Raw genomic sequence first — 16,684 nt, 5'->3', positions numbered from 1 at the left:
ATACAGACAAAGCGATCATATGAGTGGGGACTGGGGCTGAATGGGAGGATGGATCAGCTCATGATAAGGATGGCAGAGCAGACTCGATGAGCCAATGGACCTACCTCTGCTCCTATATCTGTGATCTTGCGAATAAAAGCATAGATAAACAAATATTCACAGTTGTGGTTAGTACTAAAAAAGGAGCTGTTATAGTCTGCAGTATGTGATGTGATAAAGATGTGATGCAATAGTGCAGACAGGTCTTTTGGTCCAAGAGTAGCTTATGTTTGGGGCAGTACAGAGATGTTCAAATGCAGCTGGTACATTGGCCACTTAGCTTTGATCCAAAGACACAGTTCCCCGAAGCTCTACAAACCATTCCAGTTCGCCTTTTGCAGCAACATGTCTATGGCAGATGCCATCTCATTGGCTCTAAATAAAGCTCCCTGGGACATCCGGACAGCAAAGATGCATACATCAGAATGCTCTTTATCAACTAGAGTTCAGCATTTAACACCCCCTCAAACTGATCAGCAAACTCCAAGACTTGGGAGTTAACACCCCACTGCATAATTGGATCATGAATTTTCTCACCTCCAAACCACAATCAGTGAACATTGATAAGAACTTCTCCTCCACAATCTCCATCAGTACCAGAGCACCACAGGCTGTGTTCTTAGCCTCCTGTTCTACTCACTTTACACCCTAGACTATGTATCTCAGTATGACAATAACATCATCTACAAATGTGCCAACGATTCTACATGGGCAGCATAAAGGAAGGGGATGAGTCATCATACAGGTTGGAGATTGAAAAGTTGGCTGAATGGTGCACCTACAACAATTTTGCACTCAATGTCACTAACGCTAAGGAGTAGATTGTTGCCTTCCAGAAAGGAAAGCCAGAGGTATACAATCAAGTGATCATTGGGGGTTCAGAGGTAGAGAGGGTGAGCACATTTAAGTCCTTAGGAGTAACTATATGGAACGATCTTTCTTGGACCCAACACACCAATAGCATCATGAAAAAATCACATCAGTGCCTTTACTTCCTCAGGAGTTTGCTGAGATTTGATTCAGAAACCATAGCAAACTTCTATAGGTATGTGGTGGAAAGTGTGCTGGCTGGCTGCATCACAGTCTGGTATGGGAACACCAATACCCCTGAGCGTAAAGCCTTCCAAAAGGTAATAGAAACAGCCCAGGACATTACAGGCAAAATCCTCCCCACTATTGAATACATCTTCAGGGAATGCTGTAGGTGGAGGTCAGCTGTAATCATCACGCAGCACACTCTCTGTTCTTGCTGCTGCCATCAGGAAAGAGGTAGAGGTGCCACAAGACTCACACCACCGGGTTCAGGAATTGCTGCTACCTCTCCACCATCAGACTCCTCAATGATAAACTCAATCAGGGATGAATTTAAGGACTCTTGAGTGCACTTTATTGATGTTCTTTGTTCTCCCTGTAATGCAGTCAGTATGTTTGCATTTTCTATCTGTTTATAGTTCTTTTGAGTGTTCACATATTCACGCTATGTGCAGTTAATTTTTGCATTGCCAATTAGTAGTAATTCTGCCATGCCTGCAGGGAAAAGGAATTTCATAGTTGTATGTGAAGTCATGTATGTACTCTGACAAGAAATCTGAAAAAAAACCCCTACCTTCCCAAGGTTTGAAACTGGAGTGGACACCTACAGAACCTCCATTACCTACGATTGGACAGTCATTGTCCCCACTCAGTATTTCAACCATCCAAGAGTATTTGGAATGTTCTTGTCCATCCCATCCAGCCCCTACGATTTTGTTTTCACACTGCCCCATTGGTTGTATTGAGCAAAAATTGCACCGGCTGAGGAATAATGACGATTTGACTTCCCCAACCCTTGATTACTGTTGGGGTTGGTACCTAAGCATCGCAACGGGTAAAAATTTCAAAACAATAGTCTTAGCATCGAGAGCCTTCATGTTCCTCCTCCTTCCATGTTAAAAGCCCTCTTTATTTTTTAATGGCACTGATGGGCAGGCAAAATACAGGCACAGTAAAAGCTTACCATTTGAACTCTGCAGTGTGTGGCTTGAATTGGCAGCTTTATCTAAATAGTACTGAATGACAAAACATGATCAATGAACTAAATAGCAGTCCCATTATTTTATTTTCCTAAGCTCAATTTCCAGTCCATTATAAAAGACGAAAATATGCACAAGGAACCCTTTATTTAAGGTCCAGGGATTTTTCCTCTCTTCGTCGTATAAATTCCTTGTTAAAAGCACATTGATGATATTGTTAGGCAGCAAAAAAGAAATATCTCATTTTATTAACAAAGGGACAGGGAAACTAATTCTTCATTATCTGATTACCCGTAAACAATCAAAATGGTTCATTCATTGCACTGAATTCCTACTGTCTTGGAAAAATAAGGTGAACTAAACATTTGGTCACTGTCCAGGAAAGGATAGAAGCATCTACCAATAAGATTGGAACTGCTAAACTAAAACACAAAACACTGGAGATGTGCGCCATCAGGCAATGTCTGTGCAGAAAAGAACAGGTCAGGTCAATGACCTTCCATTAAAATTACTTGGCTGATACGATTTTTCTTCTTGCTGCCATTTCTCCATCTTTAGAATCACAGTCGATCAGGCAGACAGTAGCCCCTTTTTCAGTGGCACCTTGTCCCAGGAATTGATGGTCAATTTACTGGTTAAGGGTCCAGTGGGAAAGCGAATCAATCAGCACGTCGGCGGCAAATCATGCAAAATCATGCCGGGGATTGACGCCTCAACCCCTACTCACATCCCCAATGTCACCTGATGCTGGTGTGCCGATTATACATTGATGAAGAGCTCAAGCCTGAAATGTTGGTTCTGTATCTTCGCCTTTTCTACTTAAAGGACACTGTTTGACTTGCTAAGCTTCTCCGGCATTTTGTGATTTTACTTCAACCACAGTGTCGACAGAATTTTGTGATTTACTTCCCTGGACATCCTGGTTGAAGGTAGCCTCTCCTATCCCTGGGGATGACTTGTGGTCAATGTGAAAGCAGGTTGTGTCCTGGTTAAAAGTAGCCCAGTGGGAACAGTAAAAATGGCTTCTTAACCGGGACACTGAATGGCCAATTAACAGGGATGCCTGTGAAAAAAAGGCAAGTGAGTAATCCCTTGATCAAGTTTACCTTCAGAAGAATAGCCCAAACTCCTCAAGCCTCTCCATGTGGCATGTGAGACAGATTGGTTGTGTCATGTAGGGTTCAAACATGCTCGTAATAAAAATTTCCTTGAGCCTGGAGTTGCGTTCGTAGCTTGCTTTACTTTACCATACTCTTAGTGGATATCTACGTGCATAGGCATCATCCTGATCCCAAGCCTGCCAGATGCATAACTCTCCCGGATGCAGAAGTCCCGCCTCATGACATCATCATCATCAATGTCCCACCAATAGTGTTACACCACATCCCTCTTACTTTGCGTGCAAAGCCCACTTTTCTGTGGCTTCACTTGTTACAGTTACCTTTACACATTCAGGTACAAATCCACATAAAATGTTTGCAATACACAAGTCTTTCTTGACTCTGGGTGTTTTACAGTCTCTACAGATTTAATCTCTGTGGTTTCTTTACTTCTCGGCCTGACCTCATTCTTACTATGCCAGGCAAACTCTGTGTTTCAGTCAGCAGAGTCTCTGGACCTGCCTTTGCAGGAGTGTCCATTTCCAGCCAGTGCTCTTTTCGCTTTTTACCTTGAGATTCTGGTATGGGCACGGGATGTTGGCGATTCTGTCTCAGTATCTCTTGTGGGCTATGGTGTTTAGAAGTTACTGTACCTTGCTGTCTTGCATCGGAGATCCACAGCTCATCTCCTGGTGCCAGCTTTTCCAGATTGCTCATTCTGTATCTCTTGTTAGACTACTACACCTCTTTTCCCTCTCCTTGTTGTGGAGTTGTAGGAGGTCTGGTAGTTCTGACTGCAACCTCTCTGGAAGGTTCGGTAGAATGGGGCGAAGGTGACATCCCATTAGTAAATGGGCTGGACTGTAGCTTTTGCTCAGTGGTGTGGCTCTGTACGCTAATAGCTTTTGCCTTCAGGAGCAGGTTCTTCACTGTTTGTACTGCTTGCTCTGCCTCACCACTGCTTTGTGGATACTTTGGGTGACTGGTCACATGCTCAAACCTATAATCCACTGCATAGGCTTTCATGTTTTGTCCAGACAATTGTGGACCGTTTTCGTTTATTAACGTCTCTGGAATGCCATGCGTGCAAACATCGATTTTAAATGAACAATTACAGTAGTAGCTTGTGTCAGGCTGAGTTGTGCTATTTCTATGAATCTAGAGAAATAGTCCACCACTAATAAGTATGTGTTCTCTCCAAGAGTGAATAAGTCCGTGCCAAGTTTTTGCCATGGCTTGTCAGAGAATTAACTTGCATCAGTGGTTCTCTTTCATTTGTCCTTTCCTGGATGCACTCTTTGCACCTCAAGAAAAATCTCACTTGTATGATTATTCAGATCTGGCCACCACACTGTTTCACTGGCATGTTCCCAGCACGTTACAACTCCCGGTGGCCCTCAAGTATTTTCTTGAGTACCTCGTTCCGCATGTTAGCTGGAATAACTAATCTCGTACCACGCAGGAGTAGTTCATTGTGTACACTCAGAACGGTCCTCTCTTGCCAATAGTGTTTAACTGGTTCCTGTAACTGATTTCTGTCTGGTCAGCCTCCAATGCAGTACTTCACGACCTGTATGCATACACTGTCAGTGCATAGTTGCTGTCGGAGCTCTGTCAGGTATCTGTCGCTTGTTGGGAGGTTTTCTATCACTGTCTCGACATAAATATTGGTGTCCTCCATGAGGTCTTTGTCAGCACTTGTGATTCCTTCTTGTAGTGGGGAGGGAGAAAGTATATCCACAGGTGTGAGGTTCTTCCCAGGTGTATATGAGATCGTGCACAAGTATCTCAGCCTCATCCTGAACCTCTGTATCCGTGGTGGCATCAAATCCAGCACTTTCCCCCCTAGCAGACTCACATGTGGGTTGTAGTCTGTCTCCAACTCTAACTGTAGTCCCAAAATAAAATGGTTGAATCTCTTGCAAGCCCAAGTCAGTGCCAATGCCTCTTTCTCCAGCGATGTATACTGTTGCTCTGCTTCTGTTAGCGATCTGGAAGCATAAGCAACTGGTGACCAATTCTCTCCATCCTTCTGTAGTAATACTGCTCCCAGTCCATATATTGAAGCGTCAGCTGATATTCTCAGATGCCTATTTGGATCATACAACTGAAGTACCGGTGTGGATGATAGCTCTCGCTTGAGGTTACTAAATGTCCTCAATTGCTCATGTCTCCAGCTCATGGACAACAGGTCTCTCAGTGGTTTGTCCTTTTCAGCCAGATTTGATATAAACTTCCCTAGTAGGTTCACCAAACCCAGGAAACTTCTGAGTTCACTAATACTTGTTAACTCCTTCATGTCTTGCACAGCTCTCGTTTTGTCTGGATCTGGTCTCATGCCATCTGCTGAGATGATGTACCCCAGAAGTTTCACCTTCCTCCCTCCAAACTCACACTTCGCCATATTGAGAGTGACCCCTGCCTTTTCTACTCGTTCTAGGCGTACATGGACCTTCACATTGTGTTGGTCCTTCGTGGTACCCACATGAGGATATTGAACATGTGGCAGACAAATCCTTACAGGCCTGCAGTAAACTCAGTCAACATTCTGATCTGGAAGTGTTCAGGGGCAGAGGAGATATCAAAGTGTAGGAGGATGAAATAGTAACGGCCAAATGGCGTGATAAATGTTGAGTAGAGAGCTGATTCTTTGGACAAAAAAATTTGCCAAAATCCAATGTTTACATCCATCTTAGTAAAATATTGTACATGAGTGAGCATGCCTAGGGTTTGATTCTCCGAAGGAAGTATAAACCTTTCTCTGCACACCAATCCATTCAAGGGTGTCAAGTCCACACAAATGTGAACATCTGTGCTATCACCATGCTGAAACACCACTCTGTCAGTTCCTCTATGTGGCTGATAGCTCTAAGCTTCTCCATTTTTCATGCTCTCTCTTCAGTTTACCCACGAGCGGCAATGGGATCCTTTGAGGTACTTTCAGTGAAAATGGTTTAACATTCGGCTTGAGTTTGGTGACATATGGCTTTTGTACTTGCCTGAGCCTGTCGCAAAGTTTGGGGTATGCCTTTCTGACTGTCCCTTGGTCTAGGGGGTCCAATTTGGCCTCTAGCTGGAGTCTCAGCAAAGCTGGTATGCTCAATAGTGCCACTTGTAAGTCTCTCACCATGAACGCTTCTTCTGTGGTGCTCCTCTCTCTGTATGGGAGCGTTTCTTTTGACAATCCCAGGACCATCAATTTCACTCCCCCCCAGACTGTAGAGTGGCCTCTGTGTTCTTTCCTAGCTTGCCATCTCTGGGTATAATTCTTTTGAACACTTGTTTGGGAATGGCTGTAACATCAGCCCCTGTGTTGATTTTGAAGGTACTTTACTACCTCTGATGTTAATGTTGGCCATACAAGGTAACCTTGCCAGATGTTATTTCTCCAAGGAACAATCTGTCCATGTCCTCCACTACCTTATTCACCATGCGTATTCACCTGGTTAGCTTCAGCAGAATTATTTAAATTACTTGCCATTCTGAAGCGCTTGAAACTTCTTGTCTACTTCTCCCACTCCTGTGTCTTTGAGAAGTCAAAGGGTTCTAGAGATTTTATCATGAAAGTCGCTGTTGGTGGTGCTACCACTCCCAATCTGGGATCCTCTATGTGTTTAGGCCCATCCTCCATCTTAGCTCATCTCTTTCACTTTTACTCTTTCACAGCATGTCCTTCTCTCTGTGGCTCAACGCTCCACTTCTGACACCATGTCGTGTTGGGTTCATAGATGTTCATAATAAAAACTACCTTAAGCTTGGATTCGTGTTCGTAGCTTGCTTTATTTTACCATACACTTAGTGGATATCTACAAGCACAGGCATCCCCTGCTGGTCCCGAGCCCGCCAAATGCATAACTCTCCCAGATGCGGAAGTCCCACCCTGTGACATTATCGGCCCACTTGTTGTCCCGCCAATAGTGTTACACCACAAGTTGGACCCGACTGATGATGTGTTCTTGCAATGGTTCCAATTTAAGTTGAATTTATTGTCATGTGTACTGCGACATCTGTGCAAAAATTCTCTGGCTCTATTTTGGGATCACAGAGAACCATGTGGTTAAAACCAAGATGAATCATGGCCAAACTTGAAGTTTTAGCATTTCAACACAACATGCCAATAAGATATATTCCCAGCAGCTCTCTACCATTCCAGGAGCCGATAGGTCACCAGCAAGTGGATGGGAATCTGCCACAAAGAGTCACTCCGTATCCTCAGTCATTGACCCAGTTGGAAGCGCCTCTGTGGCCACAATAACTGTGCGGATTCCAGTGCCTACCTGAGTCACCGTTGCACTCTCCCTACTCAAACTGGCCTCTTACTGCACCACGACTCAAGATTATCCAGGGAGACTAAAACCTTTCAAACTTGGAATGCATCTGTGAATTCTACAGTCCAGAATAAAATGTGCCAGAGAATTGATGTAGCAACAACGATTACATTGCTCAGATATGTAATTGAAAGGCAACTGGAATATTGTCATTAACACATTCCTCAGTTCACTTACAGCTGCTGGGAAATGATTATTCATTTTATTTTATCATTTCCATTTCAAATATAATCACTCCTCTCTAATCATTCTAGACAATATCAACAAATGTTGAACCAAAGATTCAAAGCCTTTTTTTCCCAGGATAAGGGAATCGAAAACAAGCAGGCATTGATTTAAAGTGAGAAGGGTAAAATTTTAGAAGGACGTGAGCGGGGACATTTTTCACACAGAGTGGTGGGTATGTGGAACAAGCTGCCAAAAGAGGTAATAATGGCAGGGAAATTTTAATATTCAAAAGATATTTGGACAGGAAAAGTTTAGAGGGACATGGGCAAAAAGCAGGTAAATGGCACTAGCACGGTCATGTGGAGACGAAAGAGCCCGTTTCTGAGCTGTCGAATTCTCCAACTTTGATTGCACCTTTGTCATCTGAACCATTGAGTGAGCTATTGCCATGTCGTCTTTCCCCAGCATTCATCACTGTGTTAAAGGCAGCATTGTTTTACCAAAATAGTCAATCCACATCTATAGAGAAACACAAAAGGTGCAGATGATGAGCCTTGAGCAAACAAAGAGAAGCTGGAGGGCTCAGCAGGTCAGGCAGCATCCATGGAGAGAGATGGTCATGATAAAGGGTCTCGACCCAAAACATTGACTGACTATTTGTCCCCATGGATACTGCCTACCTGCTGAGTCCCTCCTTTGTTTGATTACATTATTGAGGATCTTCAGTTCCTGTACCACAAGCAATTGAACAGGAAATTCAGGGGTGGGGTATTTCAGGTTATAAAGAGAGATTGGACATTTGAGTGAACAAAGAGAAGTTGGAGGGACTCAGAGGGTCAAATAGCATCCATGGAGAGAAATGGTCCCGACCCAAAACGTTGACTGACCATTTCTAAGCAGAGACGCTGCCTGACCTGTAGAGTGCCTCGAGCTTCTCATTATTAACACACAATAATACTTCACATTTTCAAATACAACATTTGGAGCCAATGTTTTAATTTTTTTCTGTGTTTTTCCCCACTTGAAGTAAAAATGTTGTCAACTTTACATTCCTACCTGTCCATATTATTATTATTCCCTTCCCTGTTTTAATTTCTTCTATCTCTTGAGTGCTTTTCCACTGTAAAAATGTATTTTTACATTTTGACATTCTGATGACAAGTGATGTTTTGAACTCTGTGGTGGCCACCATCACATCGAATAGAGCTGTCTTCTCAGGTGAATCATTTCCACCCAGTGCCCCCTTTGAAGCATTTGGATAGTTGGCCCTGGAATGTTAGCTTGCGCAAACACTGTCAGACAGAATTCAGACCTTGACCCGGTTGAAAAATCTTCATGGTCTTCCTAGATGCGGTTGTCAGCGTAGCTCAAAGCTCAGGACACTCTGGAGCAGTTAATGGGTTCAAGTGATTCTCCAGAAACTTGAGCATGTAACCTCATCCATACGTTGTACATTGTGTTATTATCAGAGTGATTTTTACCTTTGAGGCAGATTAATATTTTGTGTGCCACTCAGAGATAAGTGCACAGCCGAGGTTACTTTGAGGGGGCATTGAACTTTTGGATGTGTTACTTATTTCAAACCACAAAATTAGTTGGTAATGAATGCAGTCATTTCAAAAGTGGTTAATTGTTGTAAAATGCCAAATGCCCTGAGGTCAGTTAAAGGTCCATTTCAATGTGCTTTATGTTTCTTTGATGCCACAATTGCCAGTTTGGTTGAGTTCAGATCTGTCTTTTTCAAATTTCAAGCACACACACCCTGTGCAACGAACAGGCTAACTCTCATTATTGACAATAGACAAGTCATCACTCACAATAGTTATGCTAATCAGCTGTGTCATGGTAATAATATTTGGTAGCCTGGTAGAGGCTTATCTAATTATGAAAGGCATTGATGGGGAGGACATGCATTGAAGGTGGGTTGGTGGGTGGTGGGGGGGGAGAAGCGAGTGGGTGGGTAGTGGGGAAGGGAAGGCTTGGGTCGGGGGGGTGATTTGAAGGAGATGTGCAGGGCGTTTTTCTCTCTGCACGAGAGTAAGCGGTTGGAACAGGCTCCCAGGTGGAAGCAAATACAATAGTAGCTTTTATGAAGATTTGGGAGAATATAAAATGTGAAGGAAATAGATAATTAATTGCATATGCAAGCAGCAAAGATTTAGTATAAATTGGGCATCATGTACAAAATAGAGATGTGGACTGAAAGGCCTGTTCCAACTCTGCACTCTTCTGTGTTCCATATTGATTAGTTATTGTATTTCTATCTGTTCTTGTACTTCTGTATATGACAATTACCCCTCATCATGATATCGTCCAACCCAGGAACAGGTGCCTAGGTGAGAAAGACCATCAGTCAGTTTGCTACAACATGGTTAGCGTAGTAGTTAGCATAGCACTGTTACAGAGCCAGCGACCTGGGTTTGAATCCAGCACTGCCTGTTAGGAGTTTGTACGTTTTCCCTGTGTCTGCATGGATTTCCTCTGAGTGCTCCACTTTCTTCCCACTCTTCAAAACATATGGGGGTCGTAGGTTAAGTGAATTGGGCGGCATGGGCTCGTGGGGTGTTACCTTACTGTGTGTCTAAATTTTCAAAACATATGTACCTAACTCCTTGAGAGCTGGGTAGTTCTGCTTTGCTTCTGCCACAGAATACTTACAAATTAAAATTTCAGCTTTGAAATATTTCTCCTTTCAGCTTTATGGCACAAATTCAGCTGCCAGAAATACTACATCACTAAAAAGATCTTACTGAATTTGAAATAGGGGGAAAATTATGAAACAACAATATATTTCAGCACTTTTAAATAAAATAACTACAAGTAATATTGTGTGAGGAACAAATGAAGTATCGCTTTCATTTCTATCTATGAGGCTTGCTATGACTTGTTTTGGGAAACAAAATTTGTAATGCACCATTCATTCTAAACATGTCCTCTGTACATACAACCAAAACATATTTATGAACAGTGCACCATCAGTCTGCTGATGTATCTTGGGAGGAGCAAAACTAACTGGATGGTGGAGATGAAGTGGACTTAATTACTGCAATTCTCTTTGACCTTTGAGTTCAATCATTTGTAAGGTGCTTTTCAAAGTTGTGAACCTTTGCACTCAAATTGGTGAACAATGAAAAAGAATTAAAAATTATGTACTTTGCTTGTGAACAGAGTGTTGAATGCAATTAAAATCTGAAAAAGAGGCTTTCCATTGCAGTATTTTGAAAGGTGGTCTTCTGTATGAGTCTCTGCGTTAGTTCATAAAAACATATATCTGTTTTAAGCTGTTGTTGGCTTGAAATGGGTACCTGTTTATGTAGGGTTTACACACACAAGTTACAGGGAAAGTGACATGGAAATTCCTGATGAAAACTTTTAGCTCAGACATTGACAATCAAATGATTCCTGATTAAGGTTTTGGTCAGAAACATTGAAAATCTATTGCCTTCAGTGGATGCTGCCTGACCTGCTGAGTACCTTCAACATTTTTTGTTTTGCTCCAGTTTACTTATCTGGAGGCATCAGTCTCCTTGCAAAAAAATTAAACTTACTATGCCCAAGTGGTGGTTATTTGTTATCATTAGTGGTGGGAAAATCAGTGATGAAACTGTATGAAACAAATTTGCTCATTTGAAAACATTGCCAGTTCATTGCTAAATTTTATAGCCTCTTTATGATAATGTTAAGCTGAAATTACTTTTGTGGTCACAAAATGTATTACCTTTAGATTAATTAAAGCCGAAGACCAGAGGTTGCAATGGTCTTGTTCTGAGAAATGCACAAAGTAAAAGGATCTTTGGCACCACTAACTTGATATTGTCTTTCTTTTTGTTTTTCCAGTGCTGGGGTCGGAAGGACCGGGTGTTTCATTGTAATAGATGCCATGTTAGAGAGAATAAAGCATGAGAAAACTGTAGATATTTATGGTCACGTAACACTAATGAGATCACAGAGGAATTACATGGTTCAGACTGAGGACCAATATATCTTTATTCATGATGCACTGCTTGAAGCAGTGACTTGTGGAAATACCGAAGTGCCAGCAAGAAACCTGTACGCATACATCCAAAAGCTGACACAAGTGGAGCCAGGAGAAAACGTCACCGGGATGGAACTGGAGTTCAAGGTAATCATGAAGCTCTTTCTAAATGCAACTCTAACCTGAGTTGTAAACAGTTCCTCCGTCACCATATTTCATCACCTTATAACTTAGCTCAATGTTTATCATCATTTTTTTTCCTCAGAGCCATCACATAAGTTAAGGATGATCTGGCATGGACCTCACTTAAGATGATCTCTTGAATCTCACAAACCTCACCTCATCGTTGCCCTTGCATCGTTTTTAAACTCTATTTTCTAACTTCCGTTTTATGATTGCACTACCTTCTGGACTTAATTATAAGACGGCTTGCCTGGATAGTATGCAAAGCAGTGTTTTTCACTGTACATCAGATTACATGGCAACAAACAATTCAATTGAGTACTGCACAGAAGCAGGCCATGCTTGAGCTCGTTGGAGCAATCCATTTGGTTCCTGCTCCCCTATATCTCTCTCCCTTGGCATTTTTACACAGAAACTTCGAAATTATACCAGAAAAAAAAATTGCATACTTACTTCCGGTGTGTCCCAATGTGGTCATTTACACAAGGGCACTTTTACACAGCCTTCCTGTGTTGCGGAGTTTGTCAGAGGGGGAACGTTGTATTCATTTGGCCTGTTTCTTATGGAGTGGCAACGGTCATTTTACACTGCAGCCGCTCCATAAAAATGTGTAGCAGTCCCAATAGAAAAATTATAGGGTGGAATTTACATAATAAATTCCTTCTCGACATTTTTACACTGTCACTGGAGCAGAAAATTTCCTGCTCTTTTGCTGATGTGTAAAAGCGCCTCCTGTTACCTGGCAAGATTCTTTCCTTTGTGCTCAGTCCAAAGTCTTTCAGTGATCCAAAAGCATCAAATGTTTTTGCTTATTGAAATTGAATTGTGTTTTACACTGGAACATGACACTAAACAATAGAATTTCGTCAGTATGCTCAAAGGAAAAGTTGTGTCTAATCTTGTGAGTTGGGATTGTTATCACCACAAATATGTATGAACACAGCGTGATCAAAGGCCCCAGGTGCTTTTCTCCTTTCCTTTGTTGAGCTGAAGGTGTTGAGGATTAGAGCAGAAAATGCACAGAGCATTCATGACCATGAACCAGACTGGATGCCAAATAGATTTTTTTTTCCCAATAGTGTACTGTCTTTTCTGTGGCCGTGATGAATGAGACTCTCAACTATGAGCTGATGGTCAGTTAGAAAGCATGAGATACCTGACATTTCTACCAGAGAAAATGAAGGCTTCCATCTCATCACTGAATTCTGATTCCTCCACACACGCTACTTCCTTCCCCATCATTTTTCTTCATTGAATGCTGCGCTCATTTTTATCCTGATTGCAGATCCTGTGTCTTGAGCTCTTCAATGCACCTCATCCTAAAACCTTTTGTATTGTTTTCCACAGCGTCTAGCCAATACTAAAGCTCACACATCAAGATTTATTAGTGCCAATCTTCCATGTAACAAATTCAAGAATCGCCTTGTTAATATTATGCCATATGAATCCACAAGAGTATGTCTACAGCCAATCAGAGGAGTCGAGGGCTCAGACTATATCAATGCTAGTTTCATCGATGGTTACAGGTAAGTGGAAACAACAAACGTCTCACATAGGGTTATATCAGGGAATAGAAACAAAAGGAGTTCGTTCAGCCCCTATTTATCTCCTGTACCATTTAATAAGATCCTGGGTGATCCACTACTGTTGTGCTACTTTCCTGCATAAAATGTGTGTGCTTTGATTCCCTTAAATGCCACATGTCGGAACAGAAGAGCATAAGTAAAAGGAACAAGAGTCAGACATCTGGCCCATCAAGCCTGCTCCGCCATTTAATAAGATCATGGCTAATCTGGCAATGGACTCTGCTCCACTTAACCTGATTTTTTTCCCCGATAACCATTAATTCCCCTGCTATAAAAAATAACTGTGTCTTCAATGAATTAAATGAGGAACCTCTACTGCATCCTTGGCAGAGAATTCTACCGGTTCATTTATTCTCTGGGAAACCAGTACCTCCTCATCTTCATCCTAAATTTACTCCCTTGAGGTTGTGACACCTAGCTCATGTCTCACCTTCCAATGGAAGTAACTTTCCTGCCTCCCTCCAAGATCCAGAACTTCTGAATTGCAACAAGCATAGACCCAAGCAAATCAATCTCTCTGCAAAGGCAAAACCCCTCATCTCCAGAATCAACCTGGTTAACTCCTCTGCACTACAGTAATTTTCCGATAATGCAGAAACCACCTAACCGAAATTCTCAGTTATCTGAAAGCATTTTTGGTAGCAACACGACATCACAAGTTGAAAAAAACATTTACCTGATGTGTTCATGTGGGGATCTGACATGATGTTAGCGCCAGTTTGGTAACATCAGTGAGCGACTGGAGGAAGTTGGCAGGTCAGGCAGCACATGGGGAGATTCTCCTCATTTCAGATATCTTCCTCTCCTTTCTCTTTCCATTTCTTCTTTAACCCTCCACTGTACTTGGTTCTCCGCTGTCCCCATAGTCAGTGTCAAAACAAATCTAATCGGAGGGCGTTAGACCAACTGCGGGGGAGGGGGGGATGGGGGACGACTGACTTTTTGGTGGCATCGGAACTGGGAGGGGTGGCTGCGACAACATCGGACAGGCAAGGTGGGGATGGCAGCGAAAGGAGTGAGGTGGCATCGGGGATCGGCGATGGCCAATTCATGTATTCTGCTGAAGCTACTGGGCTGTTTAAAGCCATTTCTCAGTTATCCGAAAAATGCAGTTAATCGATGCACATCCAGTTGCAAGTGTTTCGGATAATCAGAAATGTACTGTATAAGGAGACGAGAAGTACATGCAGGTGTGGCCTCAATAGTACCCTGTACGGTTGCACCAAAAGCCCCTGTTCTTAAATTCAATCCCTGCAGCAATGTAGGCCAACATTCCAGCCTCTTGAAAACTTGTTGCACCTGCTAACCGACCTTTTGCAATTCATTCTCAAACACTCTCAAGTCCCTCTGCACAACAGCATGTTGCAATTTATCTGATCTTCTATATTTCCTTCCAACGTGGGTGACCTCACATTTACCAAGCCGTGCCTCTCACTTTACTTTTCTGTAGCTCTCTGCAGACGTCTGCATCATTTGCACAATTTGCTTTTCCATTCGGGATCAGGATTTTTTGTCATGAACAAGTCATGAAATTCATTGTTGTGCAGCAACGTCTTAGAGCAAACGTTCATATTATAACCATCTTACGACATTACTATAAAAAATAAAATAAGAATAACAATAATTGTGCATGAAAAGTAAGGCAATTGGACCTCCCACTTTTTTGCGACTCATTCCAGTGCATTATCCCCACTCTTTGTCAGTACCCTTAAGAATATTGTGTATGCCAATGCGTTTGTCTCCCATTCTAAATTTGAGAGTACAGGCACTCTCTACTCACTTTTCCTTCAAATACAAAGACACCTTTGCATGCCTACATTGCATTTTAATCTGTCACAAGTATATCCTTCCTCAGGTAGGCGGACCTCACCTGGAGGTAGAATCCCAGATGCCCATCGCTCAGAATGAGAATTTATTGTCATGAACAAGTCACAAAATTCAACGTTTTGCGACAGCATCATAGTACGAACATCCATAATAAACACTTTTACAACAATAATTTTTTTTTAAATAGTGTGCGAAAAGTAAGGCAGTCTCTTTGGTTCATTGATTATTCAGAATCTGATGGGAGGGGGAAGAAGCTGTCCTTGTGCCATTGAGTGCTCGTCTTTAGGATCCTGTACCTTTTCCCCGATGGTGGCAGAGAGAAGAGGACATGGCCTGGATGGTGGGGGTCTTTGAGGATAGAAGCTGCTTTTTTAAGACACCGGCTCATGTAGATGTCCTTGATGGTGCCTGTGATGTCGCAGGCCGAATTATCAACCCTCTGGAGTTTTTTCTTATCTGAGAGTTGGGTCCTCCACTCCAGACAGTGATGCAACCAGCCAGAATGTTCTCCACGTTACACCTGTAGAAGTTTACAAGAGTCTTTAGTGACATACCGAATCTCCTCAGACACCTCACAAAGTATAGCCACTGGTGAGCCTTCTTCATGATTGAATCAACGTGGAGGTTCCAGGACAGATCCTTGGAGAGGTTGACACCCAGGAATTTGAATTTCTTGATCTTATCCTCCACTGAGCCCTCATTGAGGACTGGGTCATGTCCCCTGAGTTCCTCCTGAATTCCACAATCATCTCCTTGGTTTTCCTGATGTTGAGCGCAAGGTTGTTGTTACACTATTGAGTTCAAAATTGTTGGCATGACACCACTCAACAAGCTGATCTATCTCCTTCCTGTAGGCTTTCTCGTTGTCGTTTGTGATTCTGCCGACAACTGTGGTGTTATCGATAAATGGTAGATAGCATTGGAATTGAGCCTGGCCACACAGTCATGGGTGTATAAAGAGTAGAGCAGTGGACTAAGCATGCATTCTTGAGGTGCACCTGTGTTGATAATCAGTGAGGAGCAGATGTTGTTTCCAATTTATACTGACTGCGGTCTTCCAATGAAGAAGTCAAGGATCCAATTGCGGAGTGGGTTGCAGGGGCCCAGAGTTTCACCGAACACAGCTTCAGGAAGAGTCCACCTTCCAATCAGTGGTTGCTGGCAACCTGCCCTATCACAACACTCCCTCCCAACCTTGTGCTTCTGTCCCATGTAATCCGACTGCTGGCACTTTCCTATGCACTGGCACAGAAAGTAATGTCTTACCCTCGAGGATCTCTCTTTAATAATTTGGAATGCTGCACAGCGATGCACACCAAAAGCTTCCCAGACCAGCACCTTGCTGTGCCATTTTAGATGACTTGAAGAGATAACCATGTTGTGGCCAATCTGGAGTCACCTGTTAGCCATATTTACTTGTCAAAAGGCAATTGTGATTCAAGTGGATTTTGACGACAAATTTGCC

The 16,684-nt window shown here is 42.6% G+C and overlaps 1 protein-coding gene across 13 annotated transcripts in view; it reads left to right on the top strand.

Annotated features, from left to right (window-relative positions):
- The window catches only part of LOC138755303 (receptor-type tyrosine-protein phosphatase delta), a 1,191,445-nt gene that overhangs the window by 613,097 nt on the left and 561,664 nt on the right, over positions 1-16,684 (top strand). For all 13 annotated transcript variants that reach the window (XM_069921133.1, XM_069921109.1, XM_069921060.1 and 10 more), the window contains 2 exons: positions 11,485-11,770; positions 13,154-13,332. In XM_069921133.1, coding sequence (XP_069777234.1) covers positions 11,485-11,770; positions 13,154-13,332 — 465 coding nt within the window. The remainder of the gene's footprint in view (positions 1-11,484; positions 11,771-13,153; positions 13,333-16,684) is intronic.

This window comes from Narcine bancroftii, chromosome 1 (assembly GCF_036971445.1).
Source record: "Narcine bancroftii isolate sNarBan1 chromosome 1, sNarBan1.hap1, whole genome shotgun sequence".
In the NCBI taxonomy this organism is placed as follows: Eukaryota; Metazoa; Chordata; class Chondrichthyes; order Torpediniformes; family Narcinidae; genus Narcine; species Narcine bancroftii.
This window is presented reverse-complemented; position numbering and strand designations above follow the sequence as displayed.